The sequence below is a fragment of the Crocodylus porosus genome, unplaced genomic scaffold, assembly GCF_001723895.1.
Source record: "Crocodylus porosus isolate Cpor-Errol unplaced genomic scaffold, CroPor_comp1, whole genome shotgun sequence".
NCBI lineage: Eukaryota > Metazoa > Chordata > Crocodylia > Crocodylidae > Crocodylus > Crocodylus porosus.
Genome location: NW_017728921.1, coordinates 19,162,687 through 19,185,338, shown reverse-complemented (window position 1 = coordinate 19,185,338; position 22,652 = coordinate 19,162,687). Strand labels below are relative to the sequence as shown.

Sequence of the window (22,652 nt, the reverse complement as noted above, 5' to 3'; positions counted from 1 at the left end):
GCAGGGGGCGGCGGGAGCCGGGGACGTGCGGGGCTCGGCCGCGGCGGCCGCCTCCGCCCCGCTCCACGGCGGCCCGGGGGAGCTGGAGCTGGCGCTGGAGGAGGAGCTGGCCCTGCTGGCCGCCGCCGGGGAGCGGGAGCCGGAGCAGGGGCCTCCGGCGGCCGGGCAGGAGCCCGAGCTGCTCTCGCTGATCAGGCAGAAGGAGAAGGACTTGCTGCTGGCGGCCAGGCTGGGGAAGGCTCTGCTGGAGAGGAACCAGGACATGAGCCGGCAGTACGAGAGGATGCACAAGGAGCTCACCGACAAGCTGGAGGTGAGGGGGGCAGCGGGGCTGGGAAACACCCGTCTTAGATCCTGGGGCCTTTGGTGGTATAGACAGGCCCTGGGCCTCCAGCTGTCCGCGGGACAGCAGCAGCAGCAGCCTGGATTTCCGGGGTAGTTTGTGCAATCCGGTGGGAAAACCAAAGGGGTGGACTTCAGGGTAGGGTGGGAGGAAGATGTTGGCTTGGAGATGCATGCCAGAAGGGTGGAGTGGAAAGAGCAGGGCTCCAGAGATACCCGAGGGTTGTGGACTTGACAGGTGGGTCTGAAAACTTGGCCTTGTTGTGGGTCATTAAAGAAGGCTGAGAAACTTGGTTTCCAGAGGTAAGGATGCCTTGAGACCCAAGCTGGAGAGTGACCTAGCTGCCCAAAAGAAAGAGATGTGTTGGCATTTGGAGTGGAAAGTACCTGAAGTCTGAGCACTAATGTATCCAGTGTTGGGAGGAGGAAAGAAAAGAGAACTGAGCTTTCAAAAGCATGGAGGAAAGGCTTTCTTCAAAGCAAGTTCTGTGTTTCAGCTGTACCCTGGAAAGAAGCTGAATAAAAATCAGTTGTGATACAGTATCTTAATTTTTTTCCACTCTTCCTCATCCCCCTTTAAGGTAATTTCAGGCCAGCTTTGCTTTCCTTCTCACTCCTCTGTTTAGATGTTTGTTATGTTGCCAGAACATTTTCTCCCCTCAAATATGTGTAATACATATAACCTCATTATTATAAGTATTAAAAGTTAATGTGCTACAAGATATAATTCTCCCCAAACTGAAATTTCTATACTAAAACCTTTAGATATTCTCACCTTGACCTCTCGTTTTAAGGCTATGGAGGGTAAGAGGAACCCATGAAATACTTTGAATGTCAAGAGATAATAGATAAAGCCTTTATCCACAGACTTATGAGCACCTAACATGGAACTATTGTTAATAACAATGAAAATCCAGACATTTAATTTCACCATGTTTAACAAAGTTTTGTGTATCCTATATATAACAAAATGGGAAAACTGTACCCTACTATAACATATGACATTTCAGTTACTAATTTTACCAGCCCTCTATCTTTTTTAAACATTTCCCATGTGTGGTGCTTGTTCTAGACAACAATAGTTCTTCATAGGTACCTTCCCTTTTTGTTCATTGGAGGCTAGGCACATGGTTATTTTAAGGGGGACCTAAGAGAGATGTGGAAAGGCCCTCAGCAAGGCATCTGCTGAAAATTTTCCACGGTGATGGGAAGGAAAAAAGATTTGTTAGGAATTTAGGCATGCTCTCAAAAAAAAAAAATTTTCCTTTCAATTTTTTTTGCTGGCTCCAAGAACTTTTAATATATTTGTACTAATCCAAAATGCAGTAGAATTTCCTGAAACATTTGTGGAGTGGGTCCTGCTTCTGCCTGAGGAGGAAAAACACTAGGTATGCCTTAATTATGGGAATACAAAAGGGGGAGTATCTAGGTCTTGTTTCAGGAACACTTCAGAAATTAAATTTACATGAGATACTGAGCTGTAGGGCATAAACTCTGTGCTGAACAATTGGCTCCTATGTATAATGTGTGCCAGCAGATGAACCCTTATGATACATGTGTGTGAACTACTTGCCTTACCAATACCTATGAATAGCTGGAAAGAGTTTTTTGCTAGGAACCCTGTGGATTAAGCCTTTTACTGATGTTTAGATTGAAATGGAGTTGTTATAAATAAAAGGGCTTGTGCAGGCAGCTTGGAGCACTTTTGTTATACAACTATATAAAAATTACTATTACACCCATTCCTTGCTCAGATTTATACCAGAAGTTTCTAATTCTACCAGCAAGTGGTTTAGATGAAAAGACCAAGCTCAAGAAGCACCCTTTTGGAGCTAGCTTGAACAGTGCTAATTTGAAGCTGTTGCCATACACTAGCCCTCTGTATACAGCTATATATATTTCTGTGTTTCTTGTGGAGTCTCCTATCTTTTGCAAATTCATGGGGATTTATGAAATTATTCTACTATAAGTAGCATAGTCCTTTTTTCTGTGCATTTGTTCATCCCAAATGTAGAATTTTATCATGTTTATTATTAAATCCAAAACTTTATTACAGCTAATCACTTTCTCACTGCAATAATCTCCTTCAGAATTTACTGCTCTGATGGTAACATTAGTGAGGGTAAGCACTCAACAACATTAGTGGGGGTAAGCACCTTAAGACCCTATTAAAGGTCCTGATTTTGAGAATTGGAAGTAAAATAAGACTGGAGATTGCAAAAGTTTAAGGTGGTTTTGTTGAAAATTGAGGTACAAGAAATGGTACCAGTTATGACCAAACTCTCGATTCATGGTACAGATGTTTTGGAGAGGGCAATAGAAATGAGGAAAGTCCTTTTCTTGTGTTTTTATTGATTATACCAAAGCTTTTTATAGAGTCAAGCATGAGGAGTTAGTGACAATGCTGAAAGAACTGGATGTTGATGGTGAAGACTTGAGAATTTTAAGAAACCTCTGTTGGGACCAAACCACAGCAGTGAAGATAGAAAATTAACTAAGTGATTTCATCCAAATTAAGAGAGGCATGAGGCAAGGTTGTGTTTTTTCACCTGACTTGTTCAACTTGTATAGTAAGAAAATGCTGAGGGAGATTAAGGATTTACCAGGGCTGATCATTGGCAGACAGAATTTGAACAACCTGTGTTATACTGATGACACAGTCTTAATAGCTGATTCAGAAGAAAAGCTGCAAGGAATTTTAGATATAATTGTTAGTGAAAGTGAGTAGAAGGGTTTAACTGTCAACTGTAGAAAACCACAATGCATAGTAGTTACAAAGAAGTTCATTCCTGTATGCAACATCACAGTGGAAAAGGAACAGATAAGGCAGGTCAATAAATTTGACTGCTTGGGAAGCTGGATAACATCAGATGGTAAATGTGATCGTGAAATAAAACGGAGAATAGGGATGGAAAAAGACACATTTTTTAAAATGAAAAAGATATTGGCAAATAGTAAAATTTTCTGTGGAGACTAAGTTAATAGTTTTGGATTCCTATGTTATACTACTCCTGTATGCATCAAAATGTTGGGCAATATTGCTAAGTATGGAAAAAAGCATTGAAGCAAGTGAAATGTGGTTCTTAAGACCCATCTTGAAGGTATGTTGGACAAATCACACTTCAGATAAAGATATTTTGTTAAGAGCAGACTGCAGAAGGAAGCTGATTAACGTCAGAAAGAGACCGTTGGAGTTTCCTGGACACATTACGAGGAAAGAGGAAATCGAGATTTTGGTCATAACTGGAAAGACTGAAGGAAGGAGAGATTGTGGAAGACAGAGAGGTTGACTTATGTCAAGAGTCCATCAAAGTGGATGAATGTGTCAAAACTGGAAATTCTGTATCTGTCAAAGAGAAGAGATCTGTGGAAGACCATGGTCACCAATGTCCTGTTTGGATATGGTACCTAGAGAGAGAGAGAGATTTTTTCAAATTTTTGCTTAATTACATTATTTAATAGTATAAACTTTCCTCAGATGCGCTCATGTACTCAATGTAGTAGGAGTGCAACAGTTAGGTTAGGTTAGCTTTGTTTTAACATGGTTTTCCTGGTTAGATTATACAGCTTTAAAGAGAGAAAGCGTCCTATGGACAGTTGCTGAAGCTGGGCTCCATCTTTATTTTTCTGACATTCCAAAATATAAAACTCCACTTAGTATTGGTTTGTTGCATAATGTATTTGGTGAAACTAAAACAGTAATTTATGATTAACTTTCTAATGACTATCAACTTTTCCCAGTTGCATGTCTAAGCTTTCATGGGTTCATTGGAACCTATCTTCTTTGTCTCAAGGGATATTATAGATATTGATAAATGATAAATAAGTTTACCTAATAAATATGATACAGAATTAGTGTTACTTTTATTACCTCTTGGGCATATCTACACAAGACTCTTCCTGTGCAGTAGCCTAACAACACCGCGCAGTAGTGTGCTAGTCAAAACCCATGTTAATATGCTACTGCACAATGCTATTAGGCTACTGCACAGTAAGCATCACAAAAAAACATACTGGCCATACTGCACGGTAGCATAAGTTACTGTGCATTTAGTTAGTACTTCATTAAATAAGTACTAACCTTAATGTGCAGTAACTACTGCATATGAATGAACATGTAGACGCACCCACTCAAAACTAGAATTTGTTTTCTATTTTCTTGTTGAGAAAACAAACCTCTGAAACTGTCTCTTCATGTATGTAAAACTTCAAAAAAAATAAAATACAACTAAAAATTGGATTCTGTAATTCTAGATTTTTTTTAAGCTAAAAATTACCATATTGCAAAATTTCTATTGGCTAGTGAGAAAAGAAACAGGCCTGTGGGGCTGGAGTGGGCAATGTGAGGAAGAAGAAACATGTTCCTCATTTGATTCATTTCCTAATCTGGGTCTTGTATTGTCCCTGTAAAATTCTTGATTGCTGCTTTTTGATGTTAGCAATAAATGGGACCCAACTTAAAATCTCTAGCTGCAGTTTCACCCAGATTTACTGCTGTCAAACATCATGTACTAAGAGACATTTTCTGTAAGTTAATTGTTCAGAGTTGAGGTTGACAGTTCCCTGAAGTTAACTCTGTCCATTTCCTCTCTGCAAGTACACTGATTAGCCTTTTTTGTTTTCCTGATAATTGTGCTTTTACAGTTTTATCATTTTGTCATCATTACAATTATAAATTTACAGTCTCTTTTATTTTTATTCTTTACAGATTAGTAAACCCTCTGACCCATCCCCTTTGGACTATTAGCTGTTCATGTCCAGAAATGTTATATCTATTTTGATTGTCTGTTATTGAGGTGCTGTGTTGTTCACTACATGTGCCTCCTTTGACAGATGAGTGCCTAGTCTGAATTCAAATTAATTTCTAAATATGGAATCTGGATCTTTTTTTAATTTTGGTACATCTGAGTCAGTCATTTTTTCTTCTCCAGGGAATTAAAACAGTTAATGCCTCTGATCGCTTCTGACACTGAAAGTAGTGTGTCCTTTTCCCAAAATTTGCAATGTATCTTCTCATTTTTAATAAGTCAGCTCCCACTTGCTCCCATCTCTTAAGTCAGGACAGACCTAATTCAGTTAACTGAATGAAAAAACACATTTTCAGAATAAAATGTCTTCTAAAATTAATTTCTTTATTGAAATAAATGGGCAGCTAGAAAGCAAAAAAAAAAAAAAAAAAGAATAGAACTGTTTATCATTTCATTCCTGTTAGCATTCAGTAATATGGAAAAACTATAGAGATCTTCATCAAACACAGGACTTCAGGTTAAGGAAAGATGGAGATTTTTTTCAGTATAGGTCTGTTATTGAGCCAAAAAAAAATAGTTTAGTTTAAAAATAAACAAACAAAACCCCCACAAATCTAGTCAGCCTATCCGGGTTGATTCCTCCTGTTTCAAATAGCTGTTGTACTCCACATTACCTTTTTATAGTTTCTTTCATTAGAGAACCTAGACCTAATTTTCTCTAGCCTTTCTGTACTACTACATTCCCTGAATCACTGAGCTATCCATTTTCAGTACCTCTTACATTTATTGTAGACTTTTTTGCTTCAGTAAATGAGTGTAATATTTTAAATACAGTAATTTTAGTCCCATATATAGCTTTACAATTTGTTTCTGAATTATGTTCAATCTCCTTATACACCTGAGAATTTTGATTGCTATCTATTTGCACTACTTATACCCATCATACTGAGGTTTAGCCTTTTCTCTGCAGAAGCCCCCGGATCTTTCTGAATAGCATACAGCAGCAAATGAGACACTGAGTTATAATGGAGGATATTTTCAGTTTTATGTGTGGGTATATGCATGCATAACTCCCTCACATGCTAAAATTAGAATACACCCTGTAGACTGCAGCAGTTTGTAACATTATCAAACTAGTTGGAAACAGTTTTTCTCATGAGATTTTTTTTTCCAAAGTTAAGATGGCATCCTTTAGAGCAGGAGATATCTTTCTTTGTTACGTTTTTCTCATGGTCCAGATCCATGAATAGAACCCCAGGCATTACTACCATATATATATTAATTATAATGGTGGCACATTTTTATCCATACTTATTCTATTCAATAATTACAACATGGCAAAGATTATGCCTTAGAGCATCCTATTTCCTAAAGTTGGACAGCATTTTCTTTGGTTTGAGTTTGCAGAACAAGTACGTTTTGAGGAAGCATTTGAAAGGCCACAAAATAGGTGCCCATTACACTGTGGTGGAGTGGGAATCTCAAGCAGAGACAGCAGAAGGGGAGAAGGTCCAAAATCAAAAACAAGAAAGAGGAAGTAGGAGATAGAGCAAAAATGTAGAAATGTTAAAAACAGCGCAGAGCTTTGAAGTTCAGACTTCTCATTCTGCCCTGTTGCCAGAGGAAGCTGGCAGAGGGATTCGAAGGGAAACAACATGTTCAGAGCAGCAGGCGACCAGCTGAAACATGGGAAGCTCTTCCCCCCCACTTCTGACAACAAAGAAGCCACTCTGTATGAATGCTGAGTGATTTCCACCACCACCACAGGCTTAGTCCCCCCGTCCTTTTACGTCTGCAATGAGCTTCTCACTATGTGGGAACGTGCCTTTGAAAATTCCTGTGGAGAAGTACCATAGGACTAGGCCCAGTGGGATCCTTTCCTTTGCTGTCAAACTTGATTCAAAGGAAGACCAGATTGAGGAATAGGCAGCATTGGCAAGATGGGTTTTAAGGGAACCAGATTGCCAGCAGGCAAAGGGATCCATGGAATAACAGGAAGGGACTACATTCTGTGACCATTTTATAGGCAAGCAAACCTGGCCTATATTACCATAAAAAGTCCCTGTAACTTTATAGTAACTTTAGCTTTCATGTCATGCCCTTCCACAAGGCCATGATATGAAAGCATTCTGATCTGATTAGCCCATCTCTGGGTTAGCCCATCCTCCATTATTATGCCTGCAATTAACTAAGCCTATACAGCATATGTAACTTCCAATAGACATTTAACTGGCTGTTTTTTCAAACAACTTGTTTTGTAGGCAAAACTGTACCTACTAAACTGAAGGCTGTTTATAAATTTCTGGTTCTAAATATGTGCATATGGATGTTATGTATAGGAATCATTTTACCCAACTGCTGCTACACAGCCCCCTTTGGAGTGGAAAACAATTATGTTTACTGCATGCTGTTAGACAACCATGCAAAGTAGCAAAACTGGAAGAGAAAAATCATGTATCCATTTGCAACTGTATTTCAAGGGAATCACTTGATAAGCAAGATGTATTAGTGTCTATAGAACTTGTTTTTTTAAAGTCTGTGAATGTGAAAGTCCATTAAGGCAAATACAATGTTATTATGTTGACCCCAAATGATTCTTTGGAGGTTGAATTATGTTTCTCTAAATTAGCAATTGGTCTGAATGGTCTGTATTTTTGCATATTGACATTCACCAGTTTCTGTTTTGTTGTTTCTTTTTAGTTAAAGCAAAAATCAGATGTTACTTTCTTTATAGATCTACAGAGCATAAAGATAATTCTGTTACTAGAACAGACAGTGGCTTGAATGTCTGCAGCTGGCCTCTGATAAAACTTTGCAAGTCATAGAAGTAATACCCTCTAGTGATTCCTTCATGAAAGGGAGTGGCTGACACAAAGTATGAGGAATATCTGGGATGAAGAAAATATACAGCATCTTATGATTTTTCTTTTTTCATAATCTCTTTCTTTCCTTTCATCCTTCAGCATCTAGAGCAAGAGAAACATGAATTAAGACGAAGATTTGAGAACAGAGAAGGAGAATGGGAAGGAAGGGTGTCAGAGTTGGAAAGTGATGTGAAACAGCTACAGGATGAGCTGGAGAGACAGCAGGTTCACCTTCGTGAAGCAGACCGAGAGAAAACACGTGCCGTCCAGGAATTATCTGAACAGAACCAAAGACTCTTGGATCAGCTCAGCAGGGTGAGTCATTATGCTGGGGGAATAGAGATACAATTACAACTTTAGTCAAATCTATCATTCAAAAAGTTTCTGAACTCTGCCATAAACTAGTTTTAACTCAAATGAGTAGGAGATGCGTCCTCCAGAAGAAAAGAAAAGCAAATCGGTTCTGCATTTCTGCTCAGAATACTTCAGTGTCCCTAATAAGATGCACAGTTTTTTAACAATATTTTTACACTAAAAATAAACGCTTTAAATTGGTTTGCAAGGTGACGATTTGTTGTTAGTTTTGTAATTATGGATATTTATTATTTACTGTATGGCTGTTTTTCATTCAACAATTTTTTGTCAATAGCTAAACATATGAAAATGAATTTAAATTAATTTGTGTTGCATGATTTTTTTTTTCCCCCTTTTACCTTGATTTTTACATTATGGTCCTCTACATAAAGGAGGGTTCCAAAAAGAATTTCTAATGGGAAATATTTTTAGATAAATGCATAATTTAGCTAATGTGAGAAACAGCCTACATTTACTAGTTTAAAAAATAAACCTGTCTTGGAAAATTAAGAGTTACATTTTTGTCCTCATCAACTTTATGCCAGTTCTGGATAATGAGCAAAATTGAACATTATGTTTGGAAGTGTCCTGATAAGACTGTGTTAATGAGAGTGTGATCAGTCTATCATATAAAGGCCTTTTTCATCAGGTGCAGTAGCAGAAGCTGTACAATGGGTGTACCTCAAACTCAGGCTGAAGACGAGGATCAGGAGAGAAGCAGCCTTTTACAGTAGAGTGGGATTAGAATTTCTTCCTCTCTAACACAGCAGTTGCAAAAAGGGGAAGTAAGATTTGAGCAGCAGCACTAGAACCAGAAGAATATCAGTAGTTGGACACAGAAGTTGTAACTGTACCTATTTATTCTCCTCTTTCTGTGTAGGGTCTCTGGGGTAAAGGAAAGATGATTTTGGGATTAAGGCATTGGATCTGGAGTAGGGGAAATAAAAATTTTATTCCTCATTCTGCCATGGATTTCCAACATGGCATTGAACAAGTCTCTTTCTCAGTCTCTATCTTTATTCCCCATTTGTGTCTCTTGTTTTGTGGTTGTCATAATAATTGTTCTTTACCTCAGAGGTTTAATGTTAGAATAAGTAACATTTGTGAGATACTTGGATCTAACACAGGGGCTATATAACTACCTCAAAAGAATTTCCCCTTTCTAAATCCTACACTGGTAATTCAGTCAAGGCCAGATGTGAATGTTCGATGTAGTGGAATATTTAGGACCAGAGGGGTGTTCTGGAGATTACATTTGGTATCCAACACAGAGGGTTAAGTGCCAGTCAGATTTCTACCAATGTCAGAACCACTCTTCCATTTCCACATTCATTTCTCAGCCAATTATGAAAAATTACATATAGGATTGTACCTTTTTGGCATCTTAATAAACTGAAAGACATTTAAAAAAGATTGTATTTCTTTTGAGCTTTGTGTCCAAATTCTTTGGGATTATCCATATGTAACATTTATATTGTAGGAACACTTAGAAGCTTCAACTAGGTCAGGACACCACTCTTTCAGGCTTGTACAAACATAGTAATTGATAGTCTTTGTCCCAAAGACCTTTGCTCCGCCATTCTGAGTTCCTAATTAACCTTTTTTTTTTGTCCCTCAGCTCCCTGTTGCTTCCATAGAACCTTTTTCTCTATCTCTCCTTGCTCGCTTTTGCAAAGTCTGTCCGTGTCCCAGAAAGAATTTCAGCCTTGGTACTGGATTTTAACATGCAATGAAACTACAGTCCCTTTTTTTTTTTTTTTTTTAGAGCTAACAAACATGGCCTTACATAAACAGTTTGTTGAGATAACTTTGACACTGTTAAGTGTCAAAGTTCTTTCATGTTTGTCACTTATGCAAAAGTTCCTAACTTGTAATAGATATTATTTAAAAAAAAATAAAAGATGCTATAGACTCTTCCCAAAGCCATGGGATAAAGCCTACTACAAGTGGCTTACTGTTTTGAAGCAGGTGGTTGGGGACTGGTTGCATTTAAAGCTAAGCCTGATTATGCATCAGAATAAGTGATGGTCTTAGAATGCTGCTGTTCTGCATTTGTTTTGTTTCTCTCTGTAAGGTAACATCTGGTCTTAATGGCCTTATGCCTTCTTTTGAGGATGTTACATGTATTACATCTGACCAGAATTTGATTATTGCTTCTGTTCTATCATAATCTTTCAATGAAAATGCACGCGCACGCACTACTACCCTGACATGACTGTGATTTTTATTAGAACTTGTGAACTAAGCAAGTTTGGATTTGGTCAGTTAGAGACCTCTAATGAAGAAGTGGGAACAGACATATATTCATATCTTAGTGATTTGCATTATTGGTTCAGAGTTTCAACATGTCTTTTTAAATTAAAGTGCTAAACCAAAACCGTACCATAAAAGGTTATTTATATAAAAATATTTTTAGGGATAGAGGAGTGATAATGGCTGAATCAGGAGTTTTAGAGCCAATTTTTTTCACAGGAAACTTAACTGCACTTTTTAAAGCATTTTTAGCCTAATTGGATTTTTAATTAGAAGGCAACAAAATTGTGCTTTAGTGTCATACAAAATGCTGTAAGTGTGTGCAAAACAAAAATTATTGGAATGTGGATGATTTATTTGTAATTTATTACTGAATATCTTGCTTGCCAGTTTTTTATAATACTTTATTGCTTTTCTATCCTGGCATCTCAAATTGCTTTGCAAACATTAATCAACTGAGTTTCACAACACCTCTTGGCTATCTCAGGGAAATCAAAAAATGCCTTACAATTTAAAATATAGGCTTCAAATTTATGGCTACATGCACTTCATGTAACAATTTTTAAGATACCTGTACATAGGTTATCCTTATCTTTAGAGATGAGGAAAAATTCGTGCTTCACCGGATTGCTGAGCAGCTAAATTAAAGGTTATAATGTGATCTGAGGTATTGAGATGAGAGACGTATAATTATACGTTACATATCTAGCAACAGTTAATATCATGCTTAGGTCCTTTACCTACCACTGAAAGACAATTACATGTAAGAGTCCATTGCTGTTTTTAACAATGCAGAGCAATGTTACCCAGAAGTTAAAAATGGGGAATGACAAAAAATATTGCATCTATTCAAAACTGCAGAGGCAATTTAGGTAGGCTGTATTGTGAGATCATTACAGGATCATAGAAAAGTAGAAGTGAAAGGGACCTCACAAGGTCATCTAGTCCAGCTTCCTACTCAAGGCAGGATCATCCCTTGACTAAACAGTCATAGCCAAGTGTCTGTGTAACCTACTTCTGAAAATGTCCAAGGATGGCAGTTCCACACTTTCTCTAGGTAGCCTGTTCCAATGCTGGGCCACCCTCATTGTCAGAAAGTTCTTCCTAATCTCCAACTTAAATTTCCCCTGCTGAAGCTTGAGGCCATTGCTCCTAGTCCTATCATCTGTGGTCACAGAGAAAAGCCCATCTCTATCATCTCTATATTCACCCTTCGGTTATTTGAAGACCATTGTCAAATCATCCTCCCTCAGTCTTCTCTCTCCAAGCTAAATAACCCTAGTTCTTTCAGCCTTTCCTCATAAGTCTTGTCTATCTGGCCCTTAATCATATTTGTTACTCTCCACTGGATTCCTTCCATTCTGTCTGCATCCTTCTTGAAATGTGGGCCCCAAAGGTGGACACAGTACTCCAGGTAAAGCCTCACCAGTGCCATAAATAGAGCAGAAGAATCATTTCCTTTGATCTATAAGTATACTCCTGTTAATATAACCCAGTATGCTGTTGGCTTTTTTGACAAAAAGAGCACTCTGTTGGCTCATTCAGATTATGGTCTACTGTAACCCCCAGGTTTTTCTTTGCAGTACAGCAGCCTAGCCAGTAATTCCCCAGTCCATATTTGTACATGCAATTATTCTATCCCAAATGCATGTCTTCACACTTCTAGCTGATTCTCATCTAATTGACTGTGGACAATTTGTCCAGTCTATGCAGGTCATTCTGGATCTGAGCCCTACCCTCCAGAGTATCTGAAAGTCCATCCAATTTGGTGTCTTTTGCAAATTTGCTACATGTGTATTCAATCCCATTGTCCAAATTATTTCATGTAAATATTGAACAATACCTGACCCAGGACAGACCTCTGACAAACCCCACTTGATACTTCCTCCCAACTAGACATTGAGCCATTGACTACTAATTAAGCATGATTATCCAACCAGTTATTTATTCACCTTACAGTATTTTTGTCTAGTCTGCATTTTCTTAGCTTGTTAATGAGACTGTTGTGAGAGACGGGGTCAAAAACCTTGCTAAAACCAAGATATATCAAATCTGCTGCTTTCCCCCCATCTGTAGAGTCCTTCTATGATAAGATGAGAGGTGTCACATTGGTCAGGCATGCTGATGCATGCTTGCTGTCCCTAATCATCCTCATTCCTTGATGACCTGCTCTGTGATCTTTCCAGGCACTGAGATTAGGCTGATCTCCTTCTCTATTTTAAAGATGGATACTGTTCTTGCCCTTTTCCAGTCATCTGGAACCTCACTTGACCTCCACAAGTTCTCAGAGAAAACAGCCAGTGTCTTTAGTTTCCCGCACTTCAAAATGGCATCGGGGCACTTCAACTAAAGCTCATCAAATGAGCTTTAAAGTGCCACTGTCACCATTTTGGAATGTGGAAATGCTGAATACACATGGCGCCAAGGCTGCTAGTGTGCTAATTAGCATGTGTTGGAGGTGTCAAGCATGTATATACTGGCCCTTATAAGGTGCCATCCTGACCTGCCATCTGCTTGTCTCTGCCATAATTTGCCAATCCCCTAAAATCAAGTGATACTTTAATAAATCTGTGAGAGAGGCACTACTAACTTGAGGTAAAAAATAAGTCTTTTGCCAATATTCTGCCTCTGAATTGGTTTGGTTCAGTCTAGTGTAGGTTATGATGCACATGTATATCTGTATCACTTAAAAATTCATTATAATTATGTGCTTCTTGAAGTATGATGGGTAAGACCCAAAGGATGGTCCTACAGTGAAGGTACTGACTGTGTAGTATTATATTGGGGTTCCATTTCCAGCTGCATTCCATGTTTTCTCTGTAACATTGGATTTAATTAGTCTCAGTTCCCCATCTGTAAAATAGAGATAACTATTCTCCACTTTTCCTTTGCTTTCTACCTTGTCTGTTTTGACTAGATAGTTTTTTAAATCAGGGACTGTCTTTTATATGCATCTGTAACACCTAACACAACAAGACCCCTCTCATTTGTTTCTGGGAAGTACTAGAATAGTGTGTAATAATAATGAGCACAGGGGACATGGTACCTTTTTCTTTGTCAGGCAGTGAAAGAAGACCTTCATGCTGTTTCTGAAATTTGTTTCACCAGATGGCTTTCCCACATGCTTCCTGCTACCAGATTATGGGTTTCTGTAACCTTTACCATATCTATACTTTGAATGAGGATGTATCATTCCCAGTTTAGTTTAACTTATTTTACAGTATGTGGAGCATTACATAGTAATTTAACAATGTCAAGCTTCACCAGTTTTAGCAATGAAAATTTGTTCCTGGTAGCAGGAAGTGTCATCTTGTGTTACTGAAATAAGTCTGTGTCTAGAAAAAGTAGTCTTCAGGTGCTTTAGTTTCCTTCTAGGATAGTTGTTCAGCCACTACAAGTTTTATACTTTCTCAACATACACAGTGCCTACCTAGTGCTAAGAAAAAGAAGGTATTTAAATTGGCCAGTCTTGTGTGGTAACAGAGAAATCAGTCGGCCTCCCTTAGCAAGAAATGTCCAAAAACAAGTTTTAACTGCTGGCCAAATCCCACCCTTTCAGGTCCAATCTTTAACAGAGCATTTCCTGCCCAGATTCTATATGAAGATAAGGAAGCTTCACAGGACTGGAAATGAAGGTCTCTGCTTGCCCATATCAAACTTTTTGTTTTAGGAAAAACATTGTAGGTTCATATTTATATTTATCCTTTTCAAACCCCTGCTATTTTGAATACTACTTAATTATGAATGTTTTTTATGACTTAATCAGATTACCATAGTATGGGTATTTTTGTGTGCTGTTGATAACTTGAAATGTTTTTACATGTTTGTTTTTATAAAGAGAGGCAAAGATTTTTTTGTGATTGTCTTTTATTGTACTAACTATAGCTGGGAGAACTATTGGACAAGCTTTCAGACATCAATGACCCTTCCTTTTGTTTTTGTTGGTTCTCTCTGTATATGAATGATGTCATTTAGGCAATTCATCTGGGTTCTCATAAATGCATATACTGATAGTTGCTTTGTAGAATGTGTTTAGAGTTGGTAATTATTAAGGCAAACATTACTGGCTTGTATTCATCCTGGGTGTAATTCAACTGAAATCTCTTGGTATTACATGAGGCATGAACTTGTTGCATTATGTTCTGATGACTTCTTTTATCAGCACATATGTCTAGTAGGAAACTCTTAATGTTTCTCCCTTGTTGACTGTTTTATACTATCATATATTTGGAGACAATGTTTTTAGCTCCCTGTATTACTAAGTCAGCTCTGACTCCTGCACAGCTTTTTGAAACAGGAGAGCAGGCAGGTATTCTGTTGCCCCAGGTCCAAGAAAGATCTTTCTATATATTACTAGCTCTCTTGGCCCCAAAGTGTGATTCAGTTTTTTGTTTGTAAATATCTCTTAAATTTTGTTGTGATTCAAATTGTTTTAATAAGAGGCATAACAAGGCAACCAGACACCTGGGATGGCAGGACACATTGAGGCTGCAGTGACTTCATACCAGCAGCAGAGTGGCAGCTAGACTGCATGTCTGTGGTGGCAGACATTAGTTTTGCATGCCCCAAGTTGGCACCCAGGGCTCCTACACCAGTTGTCCTGCCCTAGTTAAACTACTGGTTTTAATCGAGCATGAATCAGGTGCTCGTACTGAATCCTTAGGCAGAAGTATCTCTGAGTAAACATTAGCTTTCAGTGATGTAAACTCAACATGAAAAGGAGGACACGTCAGGCATGTGCACCTGATGAGACATTGGGTGGAGGTACTGCATAATCAAAAAGATTAAAGATGGACAGCAGGAAGGCAAATGCCAGATTTTGTCAAAGGGCCTGATCCAAAACTCAAACTTAAGTCAACTGAAAAATTCCTTTGATTTCAGTGGGCTTTGAATCAGCCCCCAAATGAGTTGTGAGGGATAGTTTGGCTGCTGTTCCTTTCCTAGATAGCTACAAATTCCAAATAACCAGTGCCTTATTTATTTCATGAATATATAATTTTCTAAAGAATGCTGGAGGGATTGTTCTCAATTTTTAACTTGTACTGTAGCAGAGAGTGCAAGTTAATAATTCAGCCTCATGCCCTATTAGGACCAGATCACTGAACCATTTCTATCCCTAAAGCCGGAATAGGAGATATTAGCACAACGATTTGTTCCTGTCTGGAAAGCCCTACAATTCAGGACCCTATGAGGAGCCCTGTAAGAAACACGTTCAGGTCACTTACATGTGGAAATTGTTCATGTGCTCTGTATCCAGAAAGACAATAGGAATTCATAGGAAGATGAAAGGAAATTATGTGATTGTTTTTTGTTTTTTTTTTTAAGACTGCTCTAATGATCTTTAAGTCCCTGTGGATGCTTTAGTTCAAACTGTAGAGTCGGACAACAATCTAGACTGCTTGGAATCCTATGTATAAATTCCAACATGATCATTAGTCTTCATTTTGAGATAAATAACAAAATGCAGTAATCTCCATGGAAGAATGCCAGCTAAGACTTTTAGAAAAAGGTACTGCCTGCCCATAATTGGCATTCGGTATTTCATGGTCTCTTTGAGTTCCGGGTTTTGTCCTACTTTTTAGTCAAAGTATCAGGAATGCATCTGGAATGAATTGTACTTGAAAGCGTTTCCCAGAGGGGACTAGGGAAATTATTTTACTAAGATAATTAAAGCAGCAGCTAGGGGAGAACTGTCTTTCATGGCACATGTGTGCAGCTTGCTACTTCCCTCTGTCCTAGATGTGGCTGAGTGTCAGTCCTGCTATTGCATGTGTATGCTGTGGTGGGTTAGTGTTTTGAAAGAAAAGGTGCTGTGTTACTATAAGCACTATTTTCATAATAATCCTTAGGTATCATGTTACTAGGCAAACACTAGACTCCTGTATTTCCTGCAGGGAGGAAATCAGCCAGTTACCAAGTAAGAAGATTCTAGTGAAGGTATTTTCAGTGCCTGCTAACAGGAGAGTGTGTGTATGTGTGTGTTCAGTCCCTTCATAAATCTCCTCTTTGTACTGCCAGGGTGGGGGATGTAGCATTTATTTTCCCAAATGAGTCATGCACCAGTGCAGTGAGCTTTTACACAGAAGGTGGTGCTTTACCCAGCGTCATCCCTCCTCTCTTGCCATGGGATGATCAGTCTCATTCTGTTTTGCCTATTTGCCATTTCCAGAGCTGCTCAGTAGCCCCGTCACCAGTTGCTAGGCTACAGCATATTACATTGTCCCAGTCTGGTGATGTTACCATGGTGACAAGGTTGTTATTCCACTTCTTGTGCTTCTGTTACAGTTGGGCTGCAAAATCATGGAAGACGCAGTTGTGACGTCTGAGATGGTCAGTCAGGGGCTGTCTGACACCTTTGTTAAAATGAGCAGATGCAAGGAGGTGGCTCATTTTTCCAAGACGAACTGCCCCCACAACCTGAATTAGGATATATTGGGCACATCCAGATGAGCGAGGTCATGAGGTATGGGGCACGGCAAACATGTCTGCAGCGCCATGTACCGCACAGTCAGGTGTTCTCCGCACTGCAAGGGCACACTGCCTGTACATGTGCTGCTCTGGTTGTTGTTTTTTCTGTGGGTTTTTTGATCCCTGGATATCCCATGGAAAAAAAATAACCAAAGCAGCACATGCACGGGCAGCGCGTGCCGCTGAAAAGCAGAGCTGGGCCATCTGGAGCCGTGCTCCAGCTGCCGGCCGGCCTCTGCCTCATAGGACTGTCACTGATGCAGGCCCGGGAGGACTCCAGGTAAGGCTGCAGGGGCCAGCACAGAGCTGGCCCCAGCCTCTCCTACTGCCCTTGGAGTAACTTGCTGTGTGCCAAAGCACGTGTGTCATGGACATTCCCTGGGGACAGGTAGCTGTGGCGCATGGTGCGCGGCAGTTACTTGTCCCCAGGGAACCAAACGTCTGCGCTCGTCTGGATGCAGCCACTTTGTCCGTTTCGTCCCATCTGAAAACAGGTTATTCTGTTTGCCCTGGCCTTCCAAAAGTCGTTATGGAGATTTACCAACATTTCTTGACCACGCTACTGTTAATGGATGATGAAGATGAGCAGGAGGCGGAGACTAAAACATTTTATTCACCTGCCAAAATAATAATTTGCCCCAGGCAAGCAGGCAAGTGGAACTGGGCTGACTTGACTGAATTAAATTCTGAATAAAATGCATGTTTTTCTTCCAAAAACAATGGTGCAATTTTAGGGTGTCAGTTAAGCTCAGGAGTCGGCAGATACAATTGTGTTGCCTTAAGTGGGAGCCGAACCTACTTACGTCAGAGACCATTTGCTCTGTTTATTTCTCTCCCTGAGAACTGCAGTTCTGTACCAGCAGATCTCACAACTTTTCTGTCCGAAAAGTAACTTTCCCTATTTTGGAGACTGGCACGCTGAGAGGCAGAGAAACCTGTCTTGCCCACCATATCACAGCTTCTGCAGATACGGTGCTGCAACTCAACGTGCTTGACTCCGTCTCTTGATTTAAGCACAGCATTCCTTTTCTTGAGCTATGTCCTACCTGAAAGCTAGTTTCCAAAGTATTGTATTGTGATACTGGCTGTGAATGACAGTTCATTAATAAATGGCCAACATTTGTGCTTATTGGTAATTCTCATATTTTAGATCAGCCCAGCTCCATATATAACATCTGTAGTCAGTGCCTTGTTAATCTTGGTTTGGTGCTTACATTCCAGCAAGTATTTTTGTGATATTTTGCTCAATATATTGGAAATATAATTGGATATGCTGACTTTTAGACCTCTATCATTCCGAGTCAGATCTGGAAAAGGTCCTTTTTGGAAGCTGATGTGCAATGAAAACTCTGGCTATCTTTGTTTGAATCTGAATATCCCCTTTTGCTTTCCACTACAAATCCAGAGGCAGTAGCTCTGTTTGAAATCAGTATTTTATCTCAATGTTTATCTTATCTTCCCTTAATGCTTATATAGCTTTTCTTGTTGTGCAGCACTTCAAAAGTGGGCAAATGTCATCAGGAAAGATGTTAGAAATATTTAGAAGTATTTCTGTTTAATGACACTTGCTGTAAATATTTTTCTCCAGTAGCGTCTGGAAAACTGGGACACAAGAAGCATTTGTATCTAGGCACTCTGCATTTCTAGCTGGAACTGTGGCTATACAAAACTCAAGTTTTTGCAAGCATCTGTGGCAGGGGCAGGCAAAATGCGGCCTGTGGGCTGGATTCGGCCCGCCAGGCCATTCTATCCGGCCCACGGGGCCCCTAAAAAATTTAGAAAATTAATTTTTATCTGCCCCGGCTGCCTGTTATGCAGCCCTTGATGCTTGCCAAAACCCAGTAAGCGGCCCTCCACCTGAAATAATTTGCCCACCCCTGGTTTATAGAGAAGCATTTGTCCTGTTAAGAGCCATTCTGGATTTTAAACCAGGCATATATTACAATGAAAGCCTTTTAATTTAATAGTTCATTTAAAAATTAATCCTGCATTAAAAATAATGCAGAAAGGCCCAAGAGAAGTGGAGGTCTCCTTTTCTGTTGGATTTGTTAGATGAGTGAGCTTAGTATTGTAATTACTCCTGAAACAGTGGAGCACTTTTGAATGAAAACCTAGCTTTTAATAAGTTTTGTATAAAATGTTATTGTTCATGAATACATCGTATAGTTTATTTTGAACACAATGTTGTAGAATAAACATCCAGCTTTGTACAGACTTGTCAGATGTGTTGCACATAATTTAACATAGGACTGGATCTGGCTGAATTTTTATAGTAACCTGTTGGAAACTACAGTAGGGAGTAGAAAATGAGATGGGGAAAGGATAAAGCTGTCAAAGCACACTTCAGCTAAACAGAAGTTAGACATAAACCAGTATAAGTGATCAGAAACTGGTTTAAATCTGTAACACAACAGAAATTCAGTGCGTATAAACTACTTTCAAAATGGCCAAAATGGTTCAAGATAAACCTGGATGGATATAAAATCAGACTTAACTGATTTAGGTTAAATCAGTGTATTGAACTTCTGCCCCAGATCCCCCTTTAGATGCAAGTTAACTCTCAGTCCTTCAGCATCCCACATGTTTTGCAGCCCCCACAAACCTCTCCTTCCCCCCAAGTGAGCAGGCTAGCTTTGGCTCAAGCTGTCTGCTCCAGCCAAGCAGGAAGGCATCCTCTAGTGCTCCCCGGCTTCTGGCCTGAGACACTGCAGGCATGTGGCTGCATTTCTGGAATCAAAATTGAATGTCTGTTCACTTGTTTATCACTCCAACCTACACAGCTTAGACTAACCTGCAAAGATTGAATTAATTCAGCCTTCAGGTGAAAGGAGCATAAAATGCTGTCTTCTCTGTGTTTAAAGCATTGTCAGGGTTGATGGATTATTTGGCTATTTTTCTTGAAAATGTTACTCAGGATGCAACAAACTTCATGATTCTATTGTAGATCTGAAAAAAGAGGAATTGCATTTAGATGAGGGTGGGTAGGGATGAAGGTTGGCACAGGTGGAAACCATGTTTAGATTTCATAAAACAGGCCGAAATATATGGCAGGGGGAAAAGTGAGGTGCTTAGTTAACAGTGTCTTATGAGTTAGATCCTGAATGTAAATAAGTGAGGTATTAATTTTAAAAAAAGGTAAAATCACCCTGATGCATTTTCATTCATCAGTCACATAAGACTGCTACACACATAATTAAAGTCTGAGGTCCAAACAGCAGAAAATGCTGCAAAGGCAGGTCATTCACCCCGTATATGGAAGGAGTAGTGGCACGCATGCTAGATCTTGTGAGAGGGTGAATCCAGCCCTTTGCAGACAGGATGATTGCCCTGCAAGTGCTGAAGAAAGAGGATGAAAAAGTTATAAAAGTTACGAGGTCCTCCAGTGGGAGAAAAGTTAACTTATCACTAATCACTTCTCCCTAGAAGGTGCTAACTTTCTATCCTTAACATTTACAAGTAATTCTGAAGGGAAAATAATTGTATAGAATGTGATGTGTTTGGAGATTAGTTGCCATAAAACACTTTCTGTTTTTATGCATCTGTCATGGAATTGTCTTAAGATTTCTTAGTACACAACGCATCTAACATATCCAGCTTATGTCTGAACTAGCTTTGTTACATAGCACAGAGCAGATCTTTTTGGCAGATTGCTAAGAGTAGTACTGTCGTTTCCTTTGAGTTGAGTTTCAGTAAGCAACCACTAGTTTTACACGGCTTTCAAATGTTGCATCATCTTTTCCAGCCCAGCTTCCCACCTTATCCCAGACATCTTCCTTCAAATTTTCCAAAACTTGTCTAGTTCAAACTAACCAGAGCTATTTTCCTGTTTTGGGTTTATCCCTTCAAGCCTTGTTATGTTTTTTCCACCTGCATCTGGAATGCCTCAGCTTTCCCCTTTCTCAGTGACCAATTTCAAAGTTGTTCCAACAACCCCCAGTTGACATAAACAAATCAGTTAAATAAGGTTATTTGATCTTTACCCAAACAGAAGGTCATGTTTTCTACTTAAATTCCTTTGGTGTAACTTGACTGAATCAGTTAGGTTGACCTCAGGCTTCAGTGATGCATCGGGAGGAATGAAGCTTATAATTCCTTTGTTAACCTTGGAAAACTGTGCTTGAATTTGCTTTTAGAGTTCATATCTACTTGTGTAGTTCATGAAGGCTAGCCATTCAGGAAGCTCAAATCAAGGAAACTTGCATATTGAACGTGTTTGAATGCTTTCATTATTTGAAATTAGAACAGTATTGTTTCCTTATGTCAATGGCATGTTGTAATGGGAAATGCATTAAACTGTGAGAAGATCCATTTTTACAGTGATGGGGGGCTCTGTGTGTACCAAGATTTTCAAATGCAAGGGATTTTCCTAGGGTGAAAAAAACCTCAAAAAAGTTTGTTTTTCAAAAAGGAACCTCATTTAGAGTAGTCGTTTACATCATTCTTCACTTGTTGAACTCTATTATCAAACCCCTAGCTCAAAGGCAGCCTTTACTTCAAGAATATTTACACTGCTGACAATCCCTCAATTCAAGGTTAATCTCTACCACAGCTCATTGAGTCTTGAGGTGACTTAAGACCCTAATCCTTGAGCCACAGATCTGCCCACAGAAGTTTCAGATCTTTTTGCAGGGGAGAGTAGTTCACAGGACAGGATGCAGCAAGATCTCAGGTCACAACTAAATTGGGAGAAGAGCACTTGTTTTGGGAGTCAAGAGTCAGGCATCTGCATACACTGTCTTGTCGCAGAAAATTGGGGCTTGAGGATCACCAACTCAGTGCTGGTAATGTTGGCTTCAGCAAGGATGCTGATGTTTGTGTGGGGATCTTCCCATTTGATGCAAAAGATTTCCCAGAGGCATCTTGGTGATACCTCTCCAGGCTCTTGAGCTGACAGCAGTAGGTCACCTACATTTCACATCCATAGAGGAGTGTGGGGATGATGACTGCATTGTAGACCTGGTTCTTGATGTCTTTCTGAAGATCATGATGAAGAAAAACATACCAAAGCAATTTCCCAAAGGAGGTGCTTGCACAATATTTGTTAAATATAATGTCTGAGAATGCTTTTTCCAGATAGTTGGAGAAGAACATATTTAGGCAAAAAGGCTCCTCTTTCTTGCGATGTGAAAGTAAATGAAAACTCTGGGAAAAGTTCGGAAACCTATTCCCACTGAGGCGGATCAGATTTATTCTTTCAGTTTTTTAAGATATTCTAAGCGCTGTCTATCTGCTTCATTTTACTTCTCTGACTCATATGTATGTAAAGCTGCACAAGAAAACTATTTCTAAAATGGCAGTGTTAGTTTAAAAGTTAACTGGCTGAATCTTTTAATTTTTGTTTTTTAACCATGTTGAATGTTTTGACCAATGTTTGACCAATGGTGCATAGAACATTACTAAAATCACTAGAGTTAATAGTGTTGGAGTGATGTTGTGGCCCTGATGGTCCAGGAAATATGCAAGAAGCAAAGGTTGTTGTGGCTGATATCCATTTACTGGACCAAGTACATGGTTGGGATAAATTTATACATGCTCTTGAATGCAGAACATTCCTCTTCAGATCTGGAGTTTGTCAGTCTGTCTTTACCTGAAACATGGCTTTTTCCTGGATGTTGAATATAGT

At 39.2% G+C, this 22,652-nt stretch overlaps 1 protein-coding gene across 1 annotated transcript in view; it reads left to right on the top strand.

The window, feature by feature from the left end:
• The first annotated feature begins 170 nt into the window (after positions 1-170).
• Positions 171-22,652, top strand: part of BICDL1 (BICD family like cargo adaptor 1) — a 74,821-nt gene continuing 52,339 nt past the window's right edge. Inside the window, exons 1-2 of the mRNA XM_019539236.1 lie at positions 171-313; positions 8,054-8,269. Of these exons, the coding sequence (XP_019394781.1) occupies positions 263-313; positions 8,054-8,269 (267 nt within the window). The 5' untranslated portion in view covers positions 171-262. The remainder of the gene's footprint in view (positions 314-8,053; positions 8,270-22,652) is intronic.